The sequence below is a fragment of the Homalodisca vitripennis genome, chromosome 1, assembly GCF_021130785.1.
Source record: "Homalodisca vitripennis isolate AUS2020 chromosome 1, UT_GWSS_2.1, whole genome shotgun sequence".
NCBI classification, from domain to species: Eukaryota; Metazoa; Arthropoda; class Insecta; order Hemiptera; family Cicadellidae; genus Homalodisca; species Homalodisca vitripennis.
The window spans coordinates 76,509,771-76,531,186 of NC_060207.1; the positions used below are offsets into that span (position 1 = coordinate 76,509,771).

At 31.5% G+C, this 21,416-nt stretch overlaps 1 protein-coding gene across 3 annotated transcripts in view; it reads right to left on the reverse strand.

The window, feature by feature from the left end:
- Positions 1-895: 895 nt before the first annotated feature.
- LOC124365037 (cytoplasmic dynein 2 light intermediate chain 1) overlaps positions 896-21,416 on the reverse strand; it is a 38,712-nt gene continuing 18,191 nt past the window's right edge. The window contains exons 5-10 of one of the 3 annotated variants that reach the window (XR_006922692.1): positions 21,177-21,245; positions 19,995-20,152; positions 17,516-17,657; positions 12,063-12,167; positions 5,381-5,577; positions 896-2,885 (exon numbers count right to left, since the gene is read on the reverse strand). Coding sequence is in view for 2 of the 3 variants with exons in the window: in XM_046820932.1 (XP_046676888.1) it covers positions 2,806-2,885; positions 3,827-3,905; positions 12,063-12,167; positions 17,516-17,657; positions 19,995-20,152; positions 21,177-21,245 (633 nt within the window). In the remaining variant the exon portion in view is untranslated. Of the gene's footprint in view, positions 2,886-3,826; positions 3,906-5,380; positions 5,578-12,062; positions 12,168-17,515; positions 17,658-19,994; positions 20,153-21,176; positions 21,246-21,416 lie in introns of all 3 variants that reach the window. The other 2 variants (XM_046820932.1, XM_046820941.1) reach the window with 2 other exon arrangements.

The following is a 21,416-nucleotide window of genomic DNA, read 5'->3' on the forward strand; positions in this document are numbered from 1 at the left end:
ATACTACTATGGTAAGTGAAAATGTAAAAATAAAATTTAGCATGACCTAAAGTGTTAATCTTAATTGTTAGCAGTCCATGTGTTAACAGAGGCTCAAGGAAAAAAGAGGAATGGACGCTAATGTGCCTAATGATCCATTCTTTCTCAGACTACAGTCTGAAAAATAACATTTCTATAACTCAAAACCTTACAAACAATTATTTTTAAATGTTGTATGTACTTAATAAGGATTTTCATACCAGAAGTAGATAGGAAGTAGGTAGATTTACCCCTAGACCATAACAGGCTTCTCAGTCCTATGTATATATGTATATTTTCATGGAACAAAGGTTTTTAGGACATCCCTATCTCTTAATACACACACACATCCTAAAAAAGGAAGCTAGTTTTGGACTTCCAGTTATGTTGTAAGGCAGATGGAAGAAGAAATACTATTAATATGATTCAATAACTCATTCAATCCAGTGTGTCCTTGAGGAAAATCAGCAAAGGTATTATCTACATACCTCCACCAAATCCTTGGTTTGAACTGAGCTAAAGCCAAGGCTTTTTGCTCAAATTCCTCCATAAATATGTTGGTGAAAATAGGAGACAGTGGAGAACCCATTTATACTGGTCCCTCAATTGCTCCTACACATGCAAAATATGATACAAGAGTCAGGTTAATATCAGACACAAACTCTGATTTTCAACCATTTCTTTCTTGAGCCTATTTCCTGTTAAGTGTCTAATAATTTATTCCCATTAAGAGCAGTTTAGTATTGAGGCAAGATTTATTTACTTGGCAGCATGGCAAATATGGTGGCTGTAAACATTAACACTGTATGTCTGATGGTTTAATCCGTCAATATATAAGATAGTTTCATATACAAGGTGTGACTATTAAATAATGGAATTAGTCTGAAAAATGTACTTTATTCAAAAAATTTTACAAAAGATTGTTATTCCCCTTAACATACGGTACTAATCTTCTCTATCTAAGCACCTCTGAAAGTGAAATTTTCCATTGTTCAAAGCAGAGTTGTAGACAATCATGTGACAGGCTCTTAAACAATGATTTCTACAGATTGAAAATGTTTTCCCATTATTGTACTTTTCACTTTGGGAACAGGAATGCCCTTATCAATAAACTGCTTCACAGAAAGTGTTTTGTACTGGTGCATTGTCTTAGTTTAGAAACCATGATTTGCTGTTCTACAAATCTGGTCATTACTTCCTCACTTTCACACAACTTGGCCAGGATATTTTTTTGGTATAGTTACTTCTGAACTCTCATTTCACCATGTGGCTGTTTAGTCATAATACTTTCTTTCAGTCCTCTCTTTTCCCATTTAGTATGTGCTATTTTCAAGAAACACCATCTCTCAACTGTATTCAATGAGTAACTCGTAGTGATTTTTCTTCGCATTCGCATTTTTAAGTAACTTAAACGCATCATAACCCTAAGATTTTAGTGTGTGAAGAAACAGTGTTTATACCTCTGCCAATCTGGAGTAGCAGTGTCCCAGTCCAAAGTCCCAAGAACAATGGAGTTATTCCCTAATTGGCATCCCTCTACCTAGCCCACTGGTATTTGGTATACATCTAGTTAATCAACACACTCAAACCCTGTGAGTTCAAATGTATACTCTTATACAATTTCTAACTTTGTTGTACTATGCCTTAACTATTTGATTAGTTAACTGTTTGGCTTGGAACTAAATGGTAATTTACCTTAGGTTCTCCCTATTATTATGTTAGAATAACATTCATCCCTCATTTACTAAATACTAATTTATTTCACAACACTAATTTTTGTAAATAATTCTATGTAAGTAGAAAAAATATATGATTATTAGATTTTTAATTTTGCAAATGTGTAACACAATTTTTAATAATTATAACTTTAATAAATGGTAAATTAATTTTAGTCCAAATTTAGTGTGTCTATTGCAATTCAAATTTTCATCTGTTACTAAGTCATGAAAATTTATATTCATTTCGTTTTCAAGCAAAATTCCATCATTCACTATTTGTTTTCCAGTTACACTCTTTTTGCACCAATCTAAAGATAAATTTGTTTTATTTTATATTTCACTTTTAAGTTACGATAGCTTAAAAAGTGTTCAATGTTTTATAGTTCAATGAAACAAATTATTGTTGGCTTTCAGAATCAGTGTTTTAAAAGCCAGTAAGCAAATAAATATTTATCTAATAATTGTTTGAGAATAAAATAAAAAAATAAATAAATAAATAAATAAATAAATAAATATAAAAGCCCAAAATGCCTAATGAATAAAAAGTAGCTTAATGAAGTTTAATTTAAGTATTTAAGCAAATTTTACAAAGGTATTTATCACATATTCATGTTTATTGCAAACAATATTGTCCAAACTGGCTTTATGCTGAATGCCTGTTTAAAATTTTGTCTTAAGAAATAATGAAGATAAAATGATGTACATATTTTTAAACTGCAATAAATCTACTCTGTAACTAAATACATTTTTTGATGAAAAACGTTTGCTAAGAAATTATAACCTTTATTAAGCAGTTTTAATTTTCCTATGAACAAAAACACAAAGTTTGTACTCTTTTATCAATGAATCATTCATAAATACCAACAAATTTCTCTTACAGACTTAATCTACCCCACTAAACATTAATTTTAAGACATAACAGCTTCTAAATGAGTGCTCTGTTTAAATATAATTTCAGAGTTTAACACAAATAATAAATAATTATATCTACAATTTTAAATTTAAAGCATGAAAATTTCATTAAATTTAAATGTAACTTAACTCACATATAAAAATAGTGTTTAAATGTTTATAACTTATTCTTCCTGATCATTACTAGAGACTTCTTTTTTCTCTTCTTTCCATTTCTAGACAATATCGCTCCAGCTCCTAAAAAAATATATGTAATAAGAAACATAATATACATTATAAACTTGTATATTTACATAAACGATGAAACAGAATCGTTTCTTTTCAGATGTGCACACTGCTATAACTTTGCCAACTTAGGTTTTGAGTCATATAGTACCGGACAAAATTTATAAAATATAAAGCAATTTAATCAAGAGTTAATAAACAACTGTAGTAGTAGTACAAATCATAATTAATTACAATACCATACATGCTATGGATTGTTATTATAACACATATGTTCAGTTTAAAATCTGTTGACTGGCGATGACAACAGTGAAACCAAAACATTTCAAGATTTGACTAGTCAGTGTTGATTACATTTTGATACGGTGTGAAATAGAAAAATATTATAATTATATATTTTATTTACAGTAGATAAGGATTATCCGAAAAAGTTGGTGCATGGGGTGTATAATATTTAAAAGTCTCTTATTTTATTTAATTAGTATAAAATATGATTTCATTGTTTAGATTAATTTGGTTTATATTTGGATACTCTACCTAATACTCGATGAGCTGATCTGTACTGTACAGTCGATGACATAAAATTGGATGATTGCTCCCCATTGGCTGAGACAATTTATGATACCCGATCATGTGGTATGGCCTGATCAACATTGCTATGGCATGTCATCTTTAATTCGCTGTCCGGGCCAGCATTCATCCAAGGGGGATGCGTCTCGTTGTTCTTGTGTCGGGCACATCTCCCCCTTCAAATACTATGTGATTTTCACTCATACAAGGTGATGGTATTATCGAAAACCCTTTTGAAAACCCATTAGACTTAATGGAGTTTATCTTTAGCCCTAGACACATGTGGAATCTCTTATAACTACTTGTCCCCTCTCACCCCTAATGCCAGTGACCAGTGATGTGAACTATGTTTGTACTCATTGTGATTTCACAGAAAAATCCACCTGCAGATTGTGTCGACCTGTGGGAGTCCTTTAGGAGGATGTAACATCTCTCTCCACCATGCGGTGTAGAGCGTGCGACCTGTAAAGAAGACTTCGGTGAGTGGCATCATTCCTCTATTCAGCCCCTTTTCTCTCTACATCCCTTGCTCTTCCCAATCACATTTAAGTTATGCTAGTCTTTGTTTTTCTTTAAAGTGAAATCAACATAATTAATTAGTCTAAATAGCATTCATTGCCCGACCCGCATTCTCTAGTCTTAAACTAATCATTAGTCCTCTGAGTTCGATGACTCTATATATAGTTTATTCTTAAGCATATCAAATGATTCATTAGTCCTCTTAACCCGATTACTGTATATTTTAATTTTTTCCACTCAAAAGATTTAAGGGGGTGTTCAGATAATCAAACATTTCTGAATAATGTAGTTTTTTTAGGATTTTAAGATGCGTGGGACACAAATAAAACACGCAATCGGACTAGAATTACATATTACAATACTTTTTAATGATACACTAGATACAATTTTCTGGTTTAGTGACTTGTTGTTTTATGATCTCTTAGAACAAGAAGCTTAAAAATTGCACTTAGTCCTGTAAGAACCTTTGCGCTGCTTTCGGAGTGACAGGATATTCAGGATGGGTAAGGTTAGGGAGTACATGCTGCCTCCTATCGAGATCCATGAGGAAGAATTAGAGCACTACATCTCAAAGTCATGTCTCCCTGGAAGAAGACTAGGCCAGATCTGAACCAGCGTCTCCAGTCAAAGTAGGCAGGGGGTGGCACACCCATGTTGAGGTTAGGGACAGTCATCTCTCACAGTAGACTAGACTTATCGAATTGCCCATGAACCCCAGAATCTCAACGTTTGCGGTTTGTAATGTGCTGCTCCTGGACATCCATAAGGTTGCCCAGATTTAAGTGACACATCGGTTTTTGCTGTGCCCAGTGGTAGGTTCAACTGGAAGGTATAAACTAGCCAGAAGTGATCCCTGCTGAATGGTTTAGTGACTTAGATGTGATAAAAACATTTTAAAAATTCCAAAGGAAAATTCCAAAAATAATTAAACTTGTTTGTTTGCTAAAGCTTTAATGCCATTTAGTATTTTGTTTCTCTGAAAGACTTAGCATCACACCTTTATATTTTGCCATTATTAGAAGTCACACAGTATAACAAATAAAAACACGTCCAGTTAAAACAGGACAGATTTCAGTAACAGAAAGTAAGGTTAGGTGTACAACAGTGAAACAACTGCACATTGGACCCTGTGCTAAATGCTCCTGTTGCAGCTTGTGTTTTCAATTAACAATATCGTATGAAGCATTTTCAGTTGGTCAACGTTTTGGATAATCAGCACTTCACTGTTAAAAAAAAAACAAAGTATGTACAACTATGCATTTTGTAACATTTTATAATGGTATATTTATAAAATCTGTTTTCTGTTTCACATTGCTAAACACAGTTACATTTTTTTTGTATTTGGTCTCAGTGCAGAAATCCATCTTCAGTCAACAAATGCTAAACCAATATTGTTTCTAAAATATTTACATACACACCTGCACAGGAGAATATGATGTGGTGAAACTTTATTGTGATGACCAATTAACAACCAATGTGACCAAAAAGTTATCAATACATCTCGTTTTCATTCCTTATTGCTAGCTTTCTTTTAGTTTTGGCAATTTGAGATTAGTAAACTTAGTTTTTAGTATACACAGTTGGTTCATACTTTGCCAAAACAAGCTGGTACCTGCTGAATAGAAATTTATTTTTAGTAGCCATTTTATACATATTATTTGAGAGTATCCTCTTGAATGTCACATATTATTTTGCTCTTCAAAGTTTGCATAATGTACATAAGGGTTTGATATTCTATGAAAATGTAATCAAATAAATAAAGTTTATTTCATACTTTATAACATATGTAACATTGATAGCAGCTATTTTTACTAATATCTAACAAATATATTAGCTTCTGATGTTAGTTATTTACTGAAATGTACTTCCCACATAAGCATACCTTGTGCGTGGGAAAGGTCGCTATTGATTAATTGTATTATAATTTTTTTAATTAATTTATAAGGCTGCTGCAAGATTTAAAAGTACTAAGAATGAATGATTTTAAGACGAATGAGTGTAGAATTTAATATTTAGGGCAACGCTAACCTGGACTACCAGCTGTAGACTGAGGTGGCAAGAAGGTCTTGGAAATCGGTTGATAATTTATGAGGTAATGTCTTATCTATTAACTAATACTTATTCTATTATATTTGCTTAAAAGGATAATAAAATTAAGTTGTTATTTATAACTATTAAAAAACACACACACTATAACTATAAATAGATAAAAAAAGCCTATCTTTCCTCAAACCCTACACATACTCAGACCTTACATTCACACACACACACACACACACACACGCGCACGCGCACACGCACGCACACGCGCACACACACACACACACACACACACATTTTAAACTTTTACAACATTTTAACTTTTAATCAACTTTATGTTTATCATTGTTTAAATTACATCTATAAATTCTTAGACAGTTTCGACATTAAAAAAAATGTAGTTAATACAAGATCATCGCAAAATAAAGCAAATTTCAATGCCAAACTACACCAAGGAGTTGGCAAGAAAGCAATTCACTTATACAGCCATTTAAACATTTCAATGCATTCATAATGAACTATGGTGACAGTCTATTGTATGAATCCAAACCAAAATTTAAAGATTAAAAGTAGAGAATATGTCAAAAACCTAAATTCTTAATAATTTTATTTTTATTGTTGTGTCACATTAAATATAAGTTTTATCTCATAGTTTAAAAATTGTTATGTTTTTAAGTTTGTTATCAATGTCTGTTGTTAAGCTGTTATTGTTGAAATTGTTTGTTAGATCTATATTGCTGCATTTGTTATTGTTATGTATGTGTATGTATATATATTTTATATTAAATCCTGTTATTGTTGGAATTATTGTTAAATAACTTAATATATTTGTAACAGTTGATTAATTTTTGTATTTAATCATGTTACTACTGATATGTGTGTATATGTATATAATATTTATGGGTATGTATATATATATATATATATATATAAATATATATATATATATATATATAAATATATGAATATAGTATATAATCTGCCTAAAATTAGTCCTTATGTTTGTTAAGTTTTTACTATTATTTGGTTTTTGTTTCTTGAATTTGTGTAATAGTTTTATATACTTATAATATCTAAAAACGTTGAAACATGCAAATTATTTAAATTTAAGTTCACCTTCTGCCAAAAGGAGACTGAATAGGCTTTAAATGTACTTTGCCAAACTGTATGTAAAATGTATATATATATAATGCCAATATATTAAAAAAGAACTTGTTTTCCTTTTCCACACGTGCTTTGTGTAGCACATGGAATTGTATTTTTTTTGTAAACTTTCTGGTAAATAAAGATTTTTGTGAACTGTGAACACACACACACACACACACGCACGCACGCACGCACACACACACACACACAGGTTTGTACAATCGGACTCATAACAAGAGCCTTAACGTCCAACATGTTTTGATCAAAACCATTTATTTTTATGGATAGATTTCTAGTTGCCTTGTTCTTTACTTTATCAAATCCTTGTCTTCAAAATAAATTCAAGATAAATAAATATCATCAGTGAAAAGGTATAATTTTCCCTATATATTAATGTTTGGTAAAATTATTCACATTTATTAAAAATAGCAAAGGCCCTATTGCTTCCCTGCACTACTCCAAAATCACAGATGCTTGCCTGCTATTGACGTTATTGATGGCGGAAATATTGTTTGCAATTGGTTAAGTATAATTCAAACCATTTTAATGTGTTATTTTTTATTCCCATAAAATTTAATTTTTGTAAAATATAAAATACAATTTTTACCTATCGACAGAATTGAATGCTTTCACGAGGACAAGAAATAGCAGTACGCATGTTATTGTTGTCATTTAAGGCAATATGAATAATATAATATATGAATATCTTTGTTAAGACTAAAGAGAGCATCTGAAATGATTTTTTATTTTTGGAATCCAAATTGGCTGATGGTGAGAATTTGATTATAGTATACTTGTAATTGATCGTTTACTATTTTTTCCAATAATTTTGAGAATAAACTCAACAAAAAGATAGGCCTATAATCTGATTTATTTGTAATTTCGTTAGGTTTTATAAATAGGGACCTTAGCCACATTGAAAGCATCAGGAAAACCCACCAGAGCTGATCATTAACAATGCTAAGCAACAGCTTACTCTAAAATATAAAAGTGTTCCTTCAAGATTGATGGTGATATACAGTCATACCCAGGAGCTGAGCCACCACGCAGCTTGCCAACGTATTGCAGTAACTCAGTCTTCAGTGACTTTCCATAAGTTAAATTCGCAGTTTAACAGTAATGGTAAGCATCTTTCAACCGACAGATGTATTGCTCAAGACAAGAGCTTTTTGCCAAGTTTAGTCCTACATTTACAAAGTATTCGTTAAACTTGTAATGCCACCTTCAGTGTCGAGAGGCACTGTTAGCCATCCAATTTTTGGTTTGCGATACATTTTTCAAGTGGAAATGCTTCTTTTTTGCTTGCTTCCCTGCCAGTTCATTAATTGATTCCAAAACAGCTATTCCCCTGCTGTTAGACTTTAGCACATAGGGCGAGATCAAACTTTTCCTCAGTTAAAACATAAATGAAAAATAAGAAACAAAACAATCTTTGTGTTATGTAAAAACACGATATGTATTAAACTTCTCGTAATTTAACTACTGCCAAATACAAGATCTAAAAAAAAACCTTTTGGATTATATACATTAATAAGCCAAAGCTGCATTACTGTTCATTGGCTACTAAGCAAAACATAAAGAAACAAAGTAAAAATTTCCCTGAGTTAAAAACTATACAACTGAAGAACAAGAAACAAATATAAACTGTATAAAGAACAAAGTAAAAATTTCCCTGAGTTAAAAACTATACAACTGAAGAACAAGAAACAAATATAAACTGTATAAAGAACAAAGTAAAAATTTCCCTGAGTTAAAAACTATACAACTGAAGAACAAGAAACATTTTATAAACTGTAAGTTATATAAGAATATGATGATGTTTATCAAACATTCCCACTTAACAAAACCCAAAAGTATAGTTCTTTAACAATCAAAAATTGAACATTAATACATATTAATACTACAAAGAGAACCCTCAGGTTTGTTTAGTATGATAAAAGAACATATACAGATTAAAGCACAATATATATCAGAGGTGTTTAAATTCTCTCTAGTTTACCAACCCTTAATTTTATATCAAACGGAATGTAGCTTAAGTATAACAGAATATGGCCTCATAGATAATAAGATGTTATTCTTACCCTCACACTTACACAAGTTCCTGAGTTAATACTGTGTTAGATAAAGTTGGTAATAAGACACTTATTAGCAATTGTATTTGATCATGGCTATCACATAGATGTAGCAATCTAGGGATCTTGTTATTATTAATTCATATTAAAATATAACACAAATTTAAAATAACTGATTAAGAGGTTAAAGTTTTTAAACTTAATTTTAAGTGATCTATAATTGACTATGTTGGCTAATAATCTATATACAAAATAATGTAATGAATCGCACTTTAAATAGTACTTAGATTTGATGGCCCCTGTCCCCATTACTTAACCCCATGACTACTTTGGCTCTTGCGGCATCCCTCACCTTGACTGTTGGTGAATCCGTAGTCTTGTGGACGAACACCTTGCTGTCTCTGACCCATGCATGGGCAAGGTGGCCGTCATGTACCAATGATCTTGATCTGCCCAGAAGCATTTTGTTATGGCTGGTCAGATGCTTGTTGATGTACAAGGGCATAGGAGAAAGTGATGGCAACAAGTATTTGGCCGTTAGTGGTTTCTTCTTTGCAGCTACCAACCACACAGCCCTTATGGACTGGGATACAAACTGAGAAATAATTGGAGGCATCGATGCATCCTTTGGCTTTTTGTGCTATGGAGACGTCACTTTTTAAGATACTCGACTCCTATTACCTTTGCGTCTATTCCCAATATCTTCATTTTTGGTCATCGGTATTCCACATATTTCTACATTATGGTTTCTAGAGTTTGTTACAGGTCCTCAATTATACATTGTTGTTCGGTAAATTACCTTTGATAGTCTCTGTTTTTCTATTATAAGGTCTTCTGGTGGGTTTTGTACTTTTATCCTTTTCTAATGTTTTCACCTTGAGCTGAATATCTGACATTGTACTAATAATATTTGTAAGTATTGCACCTCCAAAGCACCAAATTTGGTATTATGATCTTTATTGCTTTGAACAATTTACATCTGAATATGTTTTAATAAATCAATTACCTTGGAGCCCTCATTGTCTGATCAGCTAGCTATAGATGATGTTTCCGTCTTGCACTCATCACAACACCATTCTGTGATAGTCTTGGCTTGCATACTGGAGAGTTTAGACATTGTTCTGATTCAACAACATGTGATGTGCAGATCATTATTACACTCCATGCACTTGATTGCCTCTTTTTTGTTTAATATGACTTGTTAACACTTACCACATTGCATAATGTCTAGGTGATTGAACACAAGATTATGTCAAAAACAGCCCACAAATATATGTCAAATCGACAATTAATACCTCACAGTAGAGTTACCAAATATAAACAAAAGAACATTTGTGTTAAAAGCGGCTAATAAATTAATATTATATTTATTGCAAAATATCAATGTCGAGGGGTTGAGGTCAGTCTGGTTGGGCATGTTTACATAGATGAAACAGAGTGGTTCACTGAGGCATCAGCAGTTAAAAGGTTGTTCAGTTACATATTTAAAGTGGAGTACCACTTGTAGTTGTACCACAGGATACAAATGCAAACAAGCATTTAAATGCAGTTTAATATCTTTTCATGAAGTGATTTTTGCCATTTTTATGGTTATTATTTTTCTATTATATTTTAGCCATATGATTATTGTCAAACTGATAATGGTTTTTCTCTCTTGTTAAACTATTTTCAACAATATTAGGAAGCAATATTTATAGAAATACACTTTTAACATACACTTAAATTGGAGAAAATGTGTATGCATTAATAATGGTCGAGAGAAATGATTTCTTTATAAATGAAAAAAAAATTAAAAGTTATGTTTCACTAAAAATATATAATCCTCTAAATTTATTATTTCAATACAAAGTGTAATTTTTTAAAGTCCAAATTTATAAACATGTTGTAAAATATTTACATTATTATCTTCAGCCATTTTCTTGGACTTGGTTACAAATTACCTAAAATTAATATATTAAATGTCTATTGATTGCTCCTGGAGTGATAAAAATGGTTCTATCTTTTCTTTCTTCAGGAAAGATACCCTAAAGAGTTGATATAGAAAAAACCCATCCAAACACAGAATGCACTGAAGTAATTGGAAGTAATGTAATATTTTGAAACTATATTTTACCGTTTTGAAGATTCTTACTCTTTTTCTTCTTCCTCTAGATATTGTAATCTGTGTCCTATACTTACCTGATGAGATCAAAATACAAATACGACAGCTTCAAGATTTAAATGAAGTTTAAGAGAAAGGAGTAAAAATCTTCAAGACGTTGATTCATCCTTCCTTCCAAAGAACAAAGCTATCTTCACTTTTGTGAGATACTATCTTGGTATATTTTATCATAGAACACAATACAAAGTCTTAAATTATAGCATCTACAATTGGAGTTTATATATTCAAATGATTTTGAACAAATTTACAAAATTATGGAAAAAATGGGTTTGAGGTATGTTCGTCAAACCATTCTCAAAATGAACTTTTTGGATGAGATTTTCTAATTTAATTAAGTTAACTTGACTTTAAATTATAAATGCAAAAGTTGATTTACAATCATATAAAAACAACCAGTAATTGTACTAGCTAACTTAAACTTACATAAAGAAAGGAATTACTTAAACAATTTAAAACACTATTCTGTGAAATTAACATGACAAACTTAACTGATACTATAACTACATAAAATCTTTAAAATGTTTCTATAATGTAACTTAAAAAACAAGAGTTACACAAATATATCACAATATGCTTACCTACAAATTTAACGTAAGCCAATTTTATAATTAAGTTCATAATCTTTTGAAAGTGCAGATATTGATTTTAAACCGATGTTAAATCTACTGCACAAACACTTACCTCATCTTTCTGTCTTCTCAGTGCATCGATCAATGGTTCTCTAAAATTAGGATCATTCACTGGATTAGGATCTTCAAGGATTGTAGATGACGCTTTGGATTCATCCTGTGTATATTAATTTGTAGTAGACTAGTCAGTTAGAAAAATAAATATTACATCAACCATGTACAAACAATTCTCTCAAAACGCAAATTTAAATGGACACATTTTTTATAGCTGGCAACATGAATGGAAATGCGATACAAATATAAATAGGAAAGAAGTAACAGAATAGGTGTTGATCCCTGTTTATTCACCCAACTCTCACATGTGAGGGAAAGTCGGGCAGATCACCTGTTACACATAGCTCCTGCAGCTTTAGGCTCATTCTACCTATTCATGCCATGTTTATCTCCAATATTTGACCTATTGATGATTAAAACTTAACATATCTATATATATAAAAGAAAGTCGTGTTTGTTACACTATTTATAACTTGAGAACGGTTGGACCGATTTTGATAATTTTTGTGTGTTTGGAACTGTCTTTGTTGGGAATAGGATAATAAGTATTAAAATATCATAAAAGTTCACATGATTCCGCCCCACTGGTCTCTAAAAGTTAGGGAAATACCCGTAAGAAATGGATTGCAGCAAACATATGTTATTAAGTGAAAGAGCCTGTTCAAATTTAATCAGCTGTTCTTTGTAAACATATATAAGGCGACAAAAGAAATATATGTTTATATAATTTAATTACCATTCTAAATTTCTTTACATTTATAGTTTGAAAGCATAGAGTAAGCTTAAGAGAAACAGCAAATTTTGTTTCAACTGTTTCTGCAATCACTGTTAAGCATAGACTTTACTATCCAGATAATATAATTTCAAATTTTAATTTTTTCAATTCAAAGCAATTATCTCTGCATCTCTAAGTCAGATACGTACATTATTTGCTATCATCATTTAGACATGCTTTCCATCGAACCCATCTAACCTGTGGCACAAATACAAGGATAATATGGCAGAAGATATTTTACATCAAATTCGTGTCAGTTCAAGAAATTTCCGATGTTGAAATGAATGATGAGATACATAATCGGGCCTTGCTCTTGATCGAAGCCATGTGCGGTAGTTTATTAGTCAGGTTGGGAATGCCAGCGCCAAATTGTGAAATGAATGACGCATTTAATTGAGAATTGGAACGGGATCGTGAATATGATCACCAGGAATTAGATTTAGTAGTTCAAACGAATGTACTCCTGATGAATCTCCAACAAAAGGAAGTTTATGATACATTAATGAAGGCAATTGATAATGGAAACGGTCGGGTTATATTTCCTGGATGCCCCTGGTGGAACTGGTAAGACATTCCTCATGTCAGTAGTTTTAGCCACTGTTCGTACAAGATCCAACATTGCAGTTGCAGTTGCTTCTTCTGGAATAGCAGCCACATTGCTAGAAGGATGTCGTACGGCACATTCTGCATTAAAATTGCCGTTAAATCTTCAATCTATTGAAGAACAACATGCAACATTACAAAGCGCTCCGCTATGGCCAAAGTTTTATCAGAATCGAAGATCATCATCATCGAATGCACAATGGGGCATTGGAAGCACTTAACCGAACATTGCAAGATCTACGTAATGGCTCGAGATGTTTTGGAGGCGCAATGATTTTACTGTCTGGCGATTTCCGCCAAAACATTGCCAGTAATTCCCAGATCGACTGCTGCCGACGAAATAAACGCTTGCCTCAAATACTTCATCGAATCTATGGCGCTATGTTAAGAAACTTCAGCTGACAACAAACATGAGAGTTGCATTGCTGAATGATACATCTGCTGATGATTTCGGTAATGGTCGAGTACCTGTCGACGAATCGAGCGGATTGATTTCATTTCCTCCGAATTTCTGTAACTTTATCTCATCGAAAGACGAACTCATCAACAAAGTATTCCCAAACATCATTACTAACCTCAAAAATAATGAATAGTTGAGTGAGCAAACAATTTTGGCAGCTAAGAATAAAGATGTAGATGACTTAAATTACATAATTCAGAATGAGATCATTGGTACAGTCTTTCAAATATATTGACTGTGTAACAAATGAAGTTGCTTCCACCCACTATACAATTGAAGTTTAAACTCCTTGGATGTACCTGGCTTACCACAGCACAATTTACGACTAAAGATTGGTTCCGTAGTAATCATGCTTCGAAACTTAAACCAACCAAAACTGTGCAACGGAATATGTTTGGTGGTAAGTAAATTGATGAACAATTTGATTTACGCCACAATACTCAAAGGAAAATTCAAAGGTGAGGAAGTTCTCATTCCGAGGATCCCGTACCGTGATCCCAACTGACATGCCATTTGAGTTTAAACGGCTTCAATTCCGATCCATCTTGCATTCGCCATGACTGTAAATAAGTCACAAGGCCAATCGTTGAAAGTTTGTGGTCTTGATCTCGAACATCCATGTTTTTCCCATGGCCAATTATATGTGGCATGTTCACGGGTCGGAAGACCTTCCGCGTTATTTGTTTTTGCGCCTAATAAAAACACAAAAAATGTAGTTTATCACAAGGTGCTACAATAAATGGCAAATAAAGAATCATTGAATAATTATATTTTTATTTTATTTATAATTATCCTAATTTAAAAAGTAAAAAATGTGATCATGTGATATTGCCTTTAAGGCGGAACAAAGTTCGCCGGGTCAGCTAGTGTAAAATAAAATGAAGTTAATGGAAAATAAAAGTTGTACATTAAGAAAGATGAGGTTGTTGTAGATCCGAGACCAAATAGACTAATAATAAATTATGCTTACATCACTGACCGAACTTAAAAGAACACACACTTATACTAGGAAACAAGTGTTGTTTTTCAATCCCCTGAACTTCTCTGTATCAAACTAAACTCGTTCTTTCAGTTGCAGCCATTACTTCTTTACAGTTTGAGCACTCAAAATATCCCTCTACCAAAAACAAAAGAGCTAACCAATGCCAAAGTATACAAAAAGAGTTAAAGAAGAATCAAGAGTGAAAACTGGTAATTCCCAGAATTAACCATTATGTTGACCATCAGAGTTAACAAAACTAATGAACAGTGATTTAAAGAATAACTTGTTTGAGTTGTATTTAAAACAATAGCAAGATAAACAAATCAAAATATGGTGTTATGATGAGCTATAACAGATCAAATTTGTGAACGAATAAAGACTGCAATAGACATTGTATATTTTATTTCTATTGCATTACTCTCTGTTTCTAATCATTTCACCTGGTATAAAGATAAAAAAAATATACCTTGAAATTTGTAGTGTACTTGTAATTTTAACTATTAAAAATGTTCAGCAATCAATTACCAGTAATAATCCTATTTATTGTTTTAAATTTGCTTCATCAAAATATAAATTTATAAAATAGGAACATGTAAGCAAGTTCTAAAACAGTTATGAGCTTAAAGCAGTTGTGAGTTATGAAAATATAAAATACATTTTATCACAATTTTTATAACACACAAAATTTATAACAAATGTTTAACCTTTTTGTGTTAATTATTTTTAACTTTTTATATCTTTTACATTATATCATTTCCTGTTATTTTCATAGTGTACTTTATGTAGAGACATTACATAGGGGGTGCTGGTTTTAGTAGTTGGAATATTTAAAATAGGTAGAGGAACAAACGCTCAGTTCTGATGGTTGCAAGAAAATTTCTAAAATTAATGTTGCATGATACAAAATACTATTATTGCAAAAATAAAATACTTCTTAAAACATCTCTGTTCTTCATCACATAAAAACAACCACAATGTAACACTTTATCAAATCAGTAAACTTAATTTAAAATCACATTCATTATATAAAGAGAAATGTGTATATACTGATAGAATAATGTCCTAATGACTTGTAAGATTGTTGATAAACTGATTGAAAAACTAGTAAAGATACCACGTACCTCAATTACATTAATAATATCCAAGAATACTTGAAGTAATACAAAACATAAAAAGTATGCAGATTTACTAAAAAGATCTACTTGTACAGCTATGATAAAACCTGTACTATTTCAAAATCCAATAGCAATTTGAAAAATAACAGTGTAACCCAAATTATTACAAACATTATTAATCATAATTTTAAAAATTGGGTAAAAACTAGTGGTGGGAATAACTGAATGAAAATAACTGGTTAGTTCGGTTATTTCTATTTAACCGATTAGTCAGTTATTTTTGCTGTAACCAGTTAAATTACTATTAAGACTAATTTTCCTACCGACTAAATTTTCTATAAGTTAACTGATTGTGCCGACTTAGTCTGTACTTAAAATACTCTGTGATTCTGATCAGTTATTTTAAATTAGTCTTAAGACTAATTTTTCTACAGACTAAATTTTCTACAGACTAATTTTTTTATAAGTTAACTGATTGTGCAGACAGTCTATACTTGAAGTAGTTATTCTCATCAGTTATTTGAATTAGTCTTAAGACTAAATTTTCTTACCGAGTAATTTTCAATACGTTAATTGATTGTATAGAATTAGTCTATATTGAAAGTAGTTATTTATTCTCATCGGTTATTTTGAATTAATCTTAAGACTAATTTTCCTACCGAGTAATTTTCAATGAGTTAATTGATTGTGCAGGCTTAGTTTATACACTTGAATAGTCGTTTATTTTAATCAGTTATTTTAGTTACGCCAGTCCTGTACTTTAACAATTACCTTTCTGTTAACTTTGGCGATTCGTAATTAAAATAAATTATAATATTGTCATTTAAACGGTAATTATATTGAAGTCTCTTTGATATTAAAAAATAATATTACATTTCAATGTTATATATCTGAAATGAATAAACAGAGTTAATAATACGATTCTAGAAATAAATGTCAACAATAACTGATGGCCAGTTTAAATTTTGATTTTGATCTTCCATGTCAAACATCAAATGCATGACTTTCTTACAAGGTTATGTAGGTGTTATGATCAAGATGGTTCATGAATTATAAGATTTTGTTTAAATATGATACTGAAAAATGTATTATATGAAAAGTAAGTTAGACAGACCGGTATTCTACTTATATGTAATGGTAATGTGAAAATAAACTTGTAATATTACTAAATAGATTGAGTGTGGCGATTCAACTGATTCATCTGATTAATATGAAATATACACAATTAAATGAACTAACCAATCTGGATTAAATTGAAAAAGTAATCGATTATTCATTCAACTAAAATAACCGATTAACGACAGAAATAACTGACTGGTTAGTCGGTTATAAAAACCTTTCGGTTATCCCATCACTAGTAAAAACATTTTAGTTTCATGATACAGACCTAGTGTATGGTCGAATTTATATGAAATTAACTACGTACAAATAATCTATGAGTGAAGACTAGCCTACTGTCCATTTCCCAGAGAAGTAACAGCGATACAGCATATGAATATATATTAGTATAGCTGACCTGAGGAAAGTGGGTTGTATAAAAATTTCTCATTTTATCCAAGGAGTGTTTGGTCACGGTTCGTACACCTTCAATGCTCTCAAACAAATCTGATCCACAAGGCACACACACTGCCTTGTTATAATCTTGACAAGTAGTTTTCCTACAAAGAAAAAAACAATTATCAGATCAGTTTGTACTATAGTCATCAATTAATGTTTGCAGAGATACATTATCCACAAACATCTTTTAATAAAGAGTTTAATAAAGAGAGTTTAAATGAACAATAGTGAAGAAATAGCAACTCCAGCTATTATTCAACTTTTGAAATTGTTTTAAATGAGCTAAATTTATTTAATATGAGATTAGGTCTGTAAGTTTCTGACTTGCCCTGTTTCTCCAACTTCAAGTTGATATCGAGATCAGTTTCACAGCACAAGCACACTCATGCCTGTACATTTCTTATCATTCGCCCGAATCTCTTCAGTATTATCAGTATGTCTCTGATATTGAAAGATATAGTACTGTATCACAATGTTTAAGATTTGAGTACCATGGAGTGATTAAATTGTTTTGTAAAGAGGACCCTGATATTGAGTCTATGGGTAGTTCTTTCACTCATACAGTTCGAGGACTTTAGCTGCGCGCGTAACCTTGAATGTGTGGTGATAGGCAGGAGGGGTGACGGGGTAGCATTATGCGCTGCGTCCCGAAAACATTTCCTGTGACTCATGGGTAAAACCCTCCTTTGGCTTGTATTGGCCCAAATAACTCATTACACTTGCTACAATCAGTCTGTTTTGAGACAGTGCTGATTGTGGTGGAATTAAATTATAAGAGAATACCAAATAATAACAATAATAGGACTTATCCTTGTTTTTCAGTTGTTATAGTGTTGTTTAAAGTGTTTTTTTTAAATAACGTATGGTAAATATTAATCTGCAAATCGAAATCGTGAGTTTAAAGTCGTTAAAGAGATTGTTGCACCTTCATCTCAGCGGCTGAAAAATAGACTATATGTATACTACACAAAACACAATAGAAACCATGTACTAACTGACCAGTCAAGTGGTTGGTGTGTGTACACTGAAATGGCTGCTTATATAACCCACACTTCTATGCTCACAAACTCTCATCTGAAGAAGAAATGTATTTTTGGATATTAATATGAATGTTGATGAGCTTATGTTAGATTCCAGTTATGTGTATGTTTTTGTTGGCATCACCTTTTTTTATATTTCCACAAATACTACTACAAACAGAAACAAAGGCAAGAACAGAAATAGGAAAGTAAGTAAATGACAGGTTGGCCATCTTTTAACAATACTGGTACCAACCCATTTAACTCACATAATTCCAGGTGTCAGTCTGATGAGGGAAAGGTAGACAAATACCTGATTCCAGCTTAAATGTTGGGGGACACCCACTAAGAACATTGTGTTCTGAAATAACCCAATTCCTCGCTAATTAATTAATAACTTTGGCCAAGGACAAATTATATTATTTACAACACTTCTGAGATAAAAGGCTCAATGTCTGATTATCTTAGCAGCTAGCTGCCTTTGTGCAAACAATTCAGCATAGAAACCCCACTTATTCCCTCAGTGCCAATGATACCAATACACTGGGGTTATGGTATCCTTCACTATCAAACACCTTATCATCTGCCTCAAAATTCAACATTAGACCTCGATTCAATTTTCCAGAGTTTTTTTAGCAATCCCTGCTCTTTTGAAATTTCAAATTCTGTGCAATTTTAACCCAACATTTCTTTTAGCATTCGGATTATTGTCACAAAACGAGGTATAAATTTCACAGGCTCATGTATTAAAAAAAAATCATTATATAGAATTTCATAGACAACAGTTCTTGATATTCTAAACTCTTGTTCCAGTTCCCTAAACATAAAATAATAAGTGATGTGAATGCAGACAATCAAGTTCAACTTTTTGGAATCTTTGGCCGTTGCATTTTACTAAGATGCAAATAATTCTCCATTGTAATGCGGCTATCTGCATATTACTTCAAAATCATTCTTTATCTATTGACTCATCATCAAAGACTGTCCACATCATAACATTAGTCTGGAATGATTAATGACAAAATTGTAAATCCTTTGGTCCACACATTGATTTAATGGAATGTGATGCTAGCATATAGAGTTACGAGTAAGGACACTAAGGCAGCAGAGCACCAACACTGTCTGGTGGGGTATCTGTAATGATCACTTGTGTGTTGATTAATAGACACTTAGTTTTGCCTTGGAAACTTGTTACTTTATTTAGTGGTAATGGAAATCTCAAATGGACAAAACATATGTCCAGCTGCATTTCATTCTGAAAGGTTATAGGACTGGTTGTAGAATTTTTCAGAACTTTTAGATGTATCATCCGTAACAAGTAGTAATGTTTCACTACAACAAATCTTTGTTTAATGTTTTATTATAAGAGATTTATGTGCAAATCAGGAACATTCAATATAGAAATTTGTAGACACTTACAACAGAGGTGCATCAAAAGCATGATGATTCAATACATCCTTAACCCTTTTCACAAGGGCGGCATCTTTGCTACTATAAAAAAGTAAGGTTGCACACAGGACATGTGATATATAACGTAAACACCGACAAACAATCTTTCTCTTTTCTGGTTCATATTCCTGAAACAATATGAAATCATTCTTAAATAGAAAACAAGATTGATGTGTCAAATGTATTGCTTTCCACTAGTTATTGTAATATCAATTACTAAAATATTAAGATTTATAAAAAATGGGATGCAATGGCCTAAAACTATTAATTTAATTCACTTCTCTTCAATGTACCCATTTTTAATGTTGGAAAACTATCATCAAAGCTATAAAAGTTGTCTGGAGATAGTCTAAAATTATTTGTTCAGCTAGTCAGTTGTTGAGCTTTTTGCATAATCTTGCCGGTAATGACCTTCCAGTAACAATTTTATAGCTCATTGTGGTTTGGTTTAAATATTGGCAATATCTGAAAACATGATGACTCATAAAGCCAAAAAGAGTGTAAAAAGGATAAAATTTATTGATTGAGTAATTTATAAGTTTAAAATTAAAATAAATAGTTACTGTCCTGAAAAATCTTTATCATTAAAGAATCTAAAGTAACACATCTCAACACTCTGCTACTGACATTCTAGTTTCCTGACATCATGGACAATAAAAGGGAGAGATACAATCTGTTTGTAAAAGAATATTATTGTTTTTTTTTTAAACAATATTACTACATATAAGCATTAATATTTCTGTTTTAGAATATTTGACTTTGCTTAGTAAGGTATTGTCTCCATTCTGTCTGCTTGAGATTTTAAACAATAGTTTCTCCAAATAAAAAACAAAATATACTTTTATGTTATGATTTTTTTAAACTTAAAATACTTTATTTGATTGTAATAAATGCTTTATGCTATTTTCATAATCTCCAATCTCTGATTTTACCTCCATTTATATAACTTTATAACGATTAGTGGACTGTAATCTTTTCTTTTGATTCATAACTAGAAATCATATAGTTATCCTACAGAATTGCTAGTAACCAATTTATTATTAGCATTAAAAATATAATGTCCTTAAAAAATACAACTTTTTGGTACTATCATTTTTGTCTACTGTATAGTGATATTTTTATTTAAACTGATAGTCACTTTCAAAAACTTGCCTGAAAAATATCGTACTTTCCGCCAATTATGACCAAAGGTGTGGGAAATGGATCCATAAAGGGTCTGTCCTGAAAAAAGGATAATGAAATTAAAACATTGTATGGCATTTCAAACATTATTCCTTGTTATTAATAGCCTTGGTCAGTGTAGAAGATGATGATGTAGAATGTGCTACAAACGGCAGTCAATCTCTAATTTAAGAAACACATCTGTAATCACTTTTTCTGACCCTGAAAATG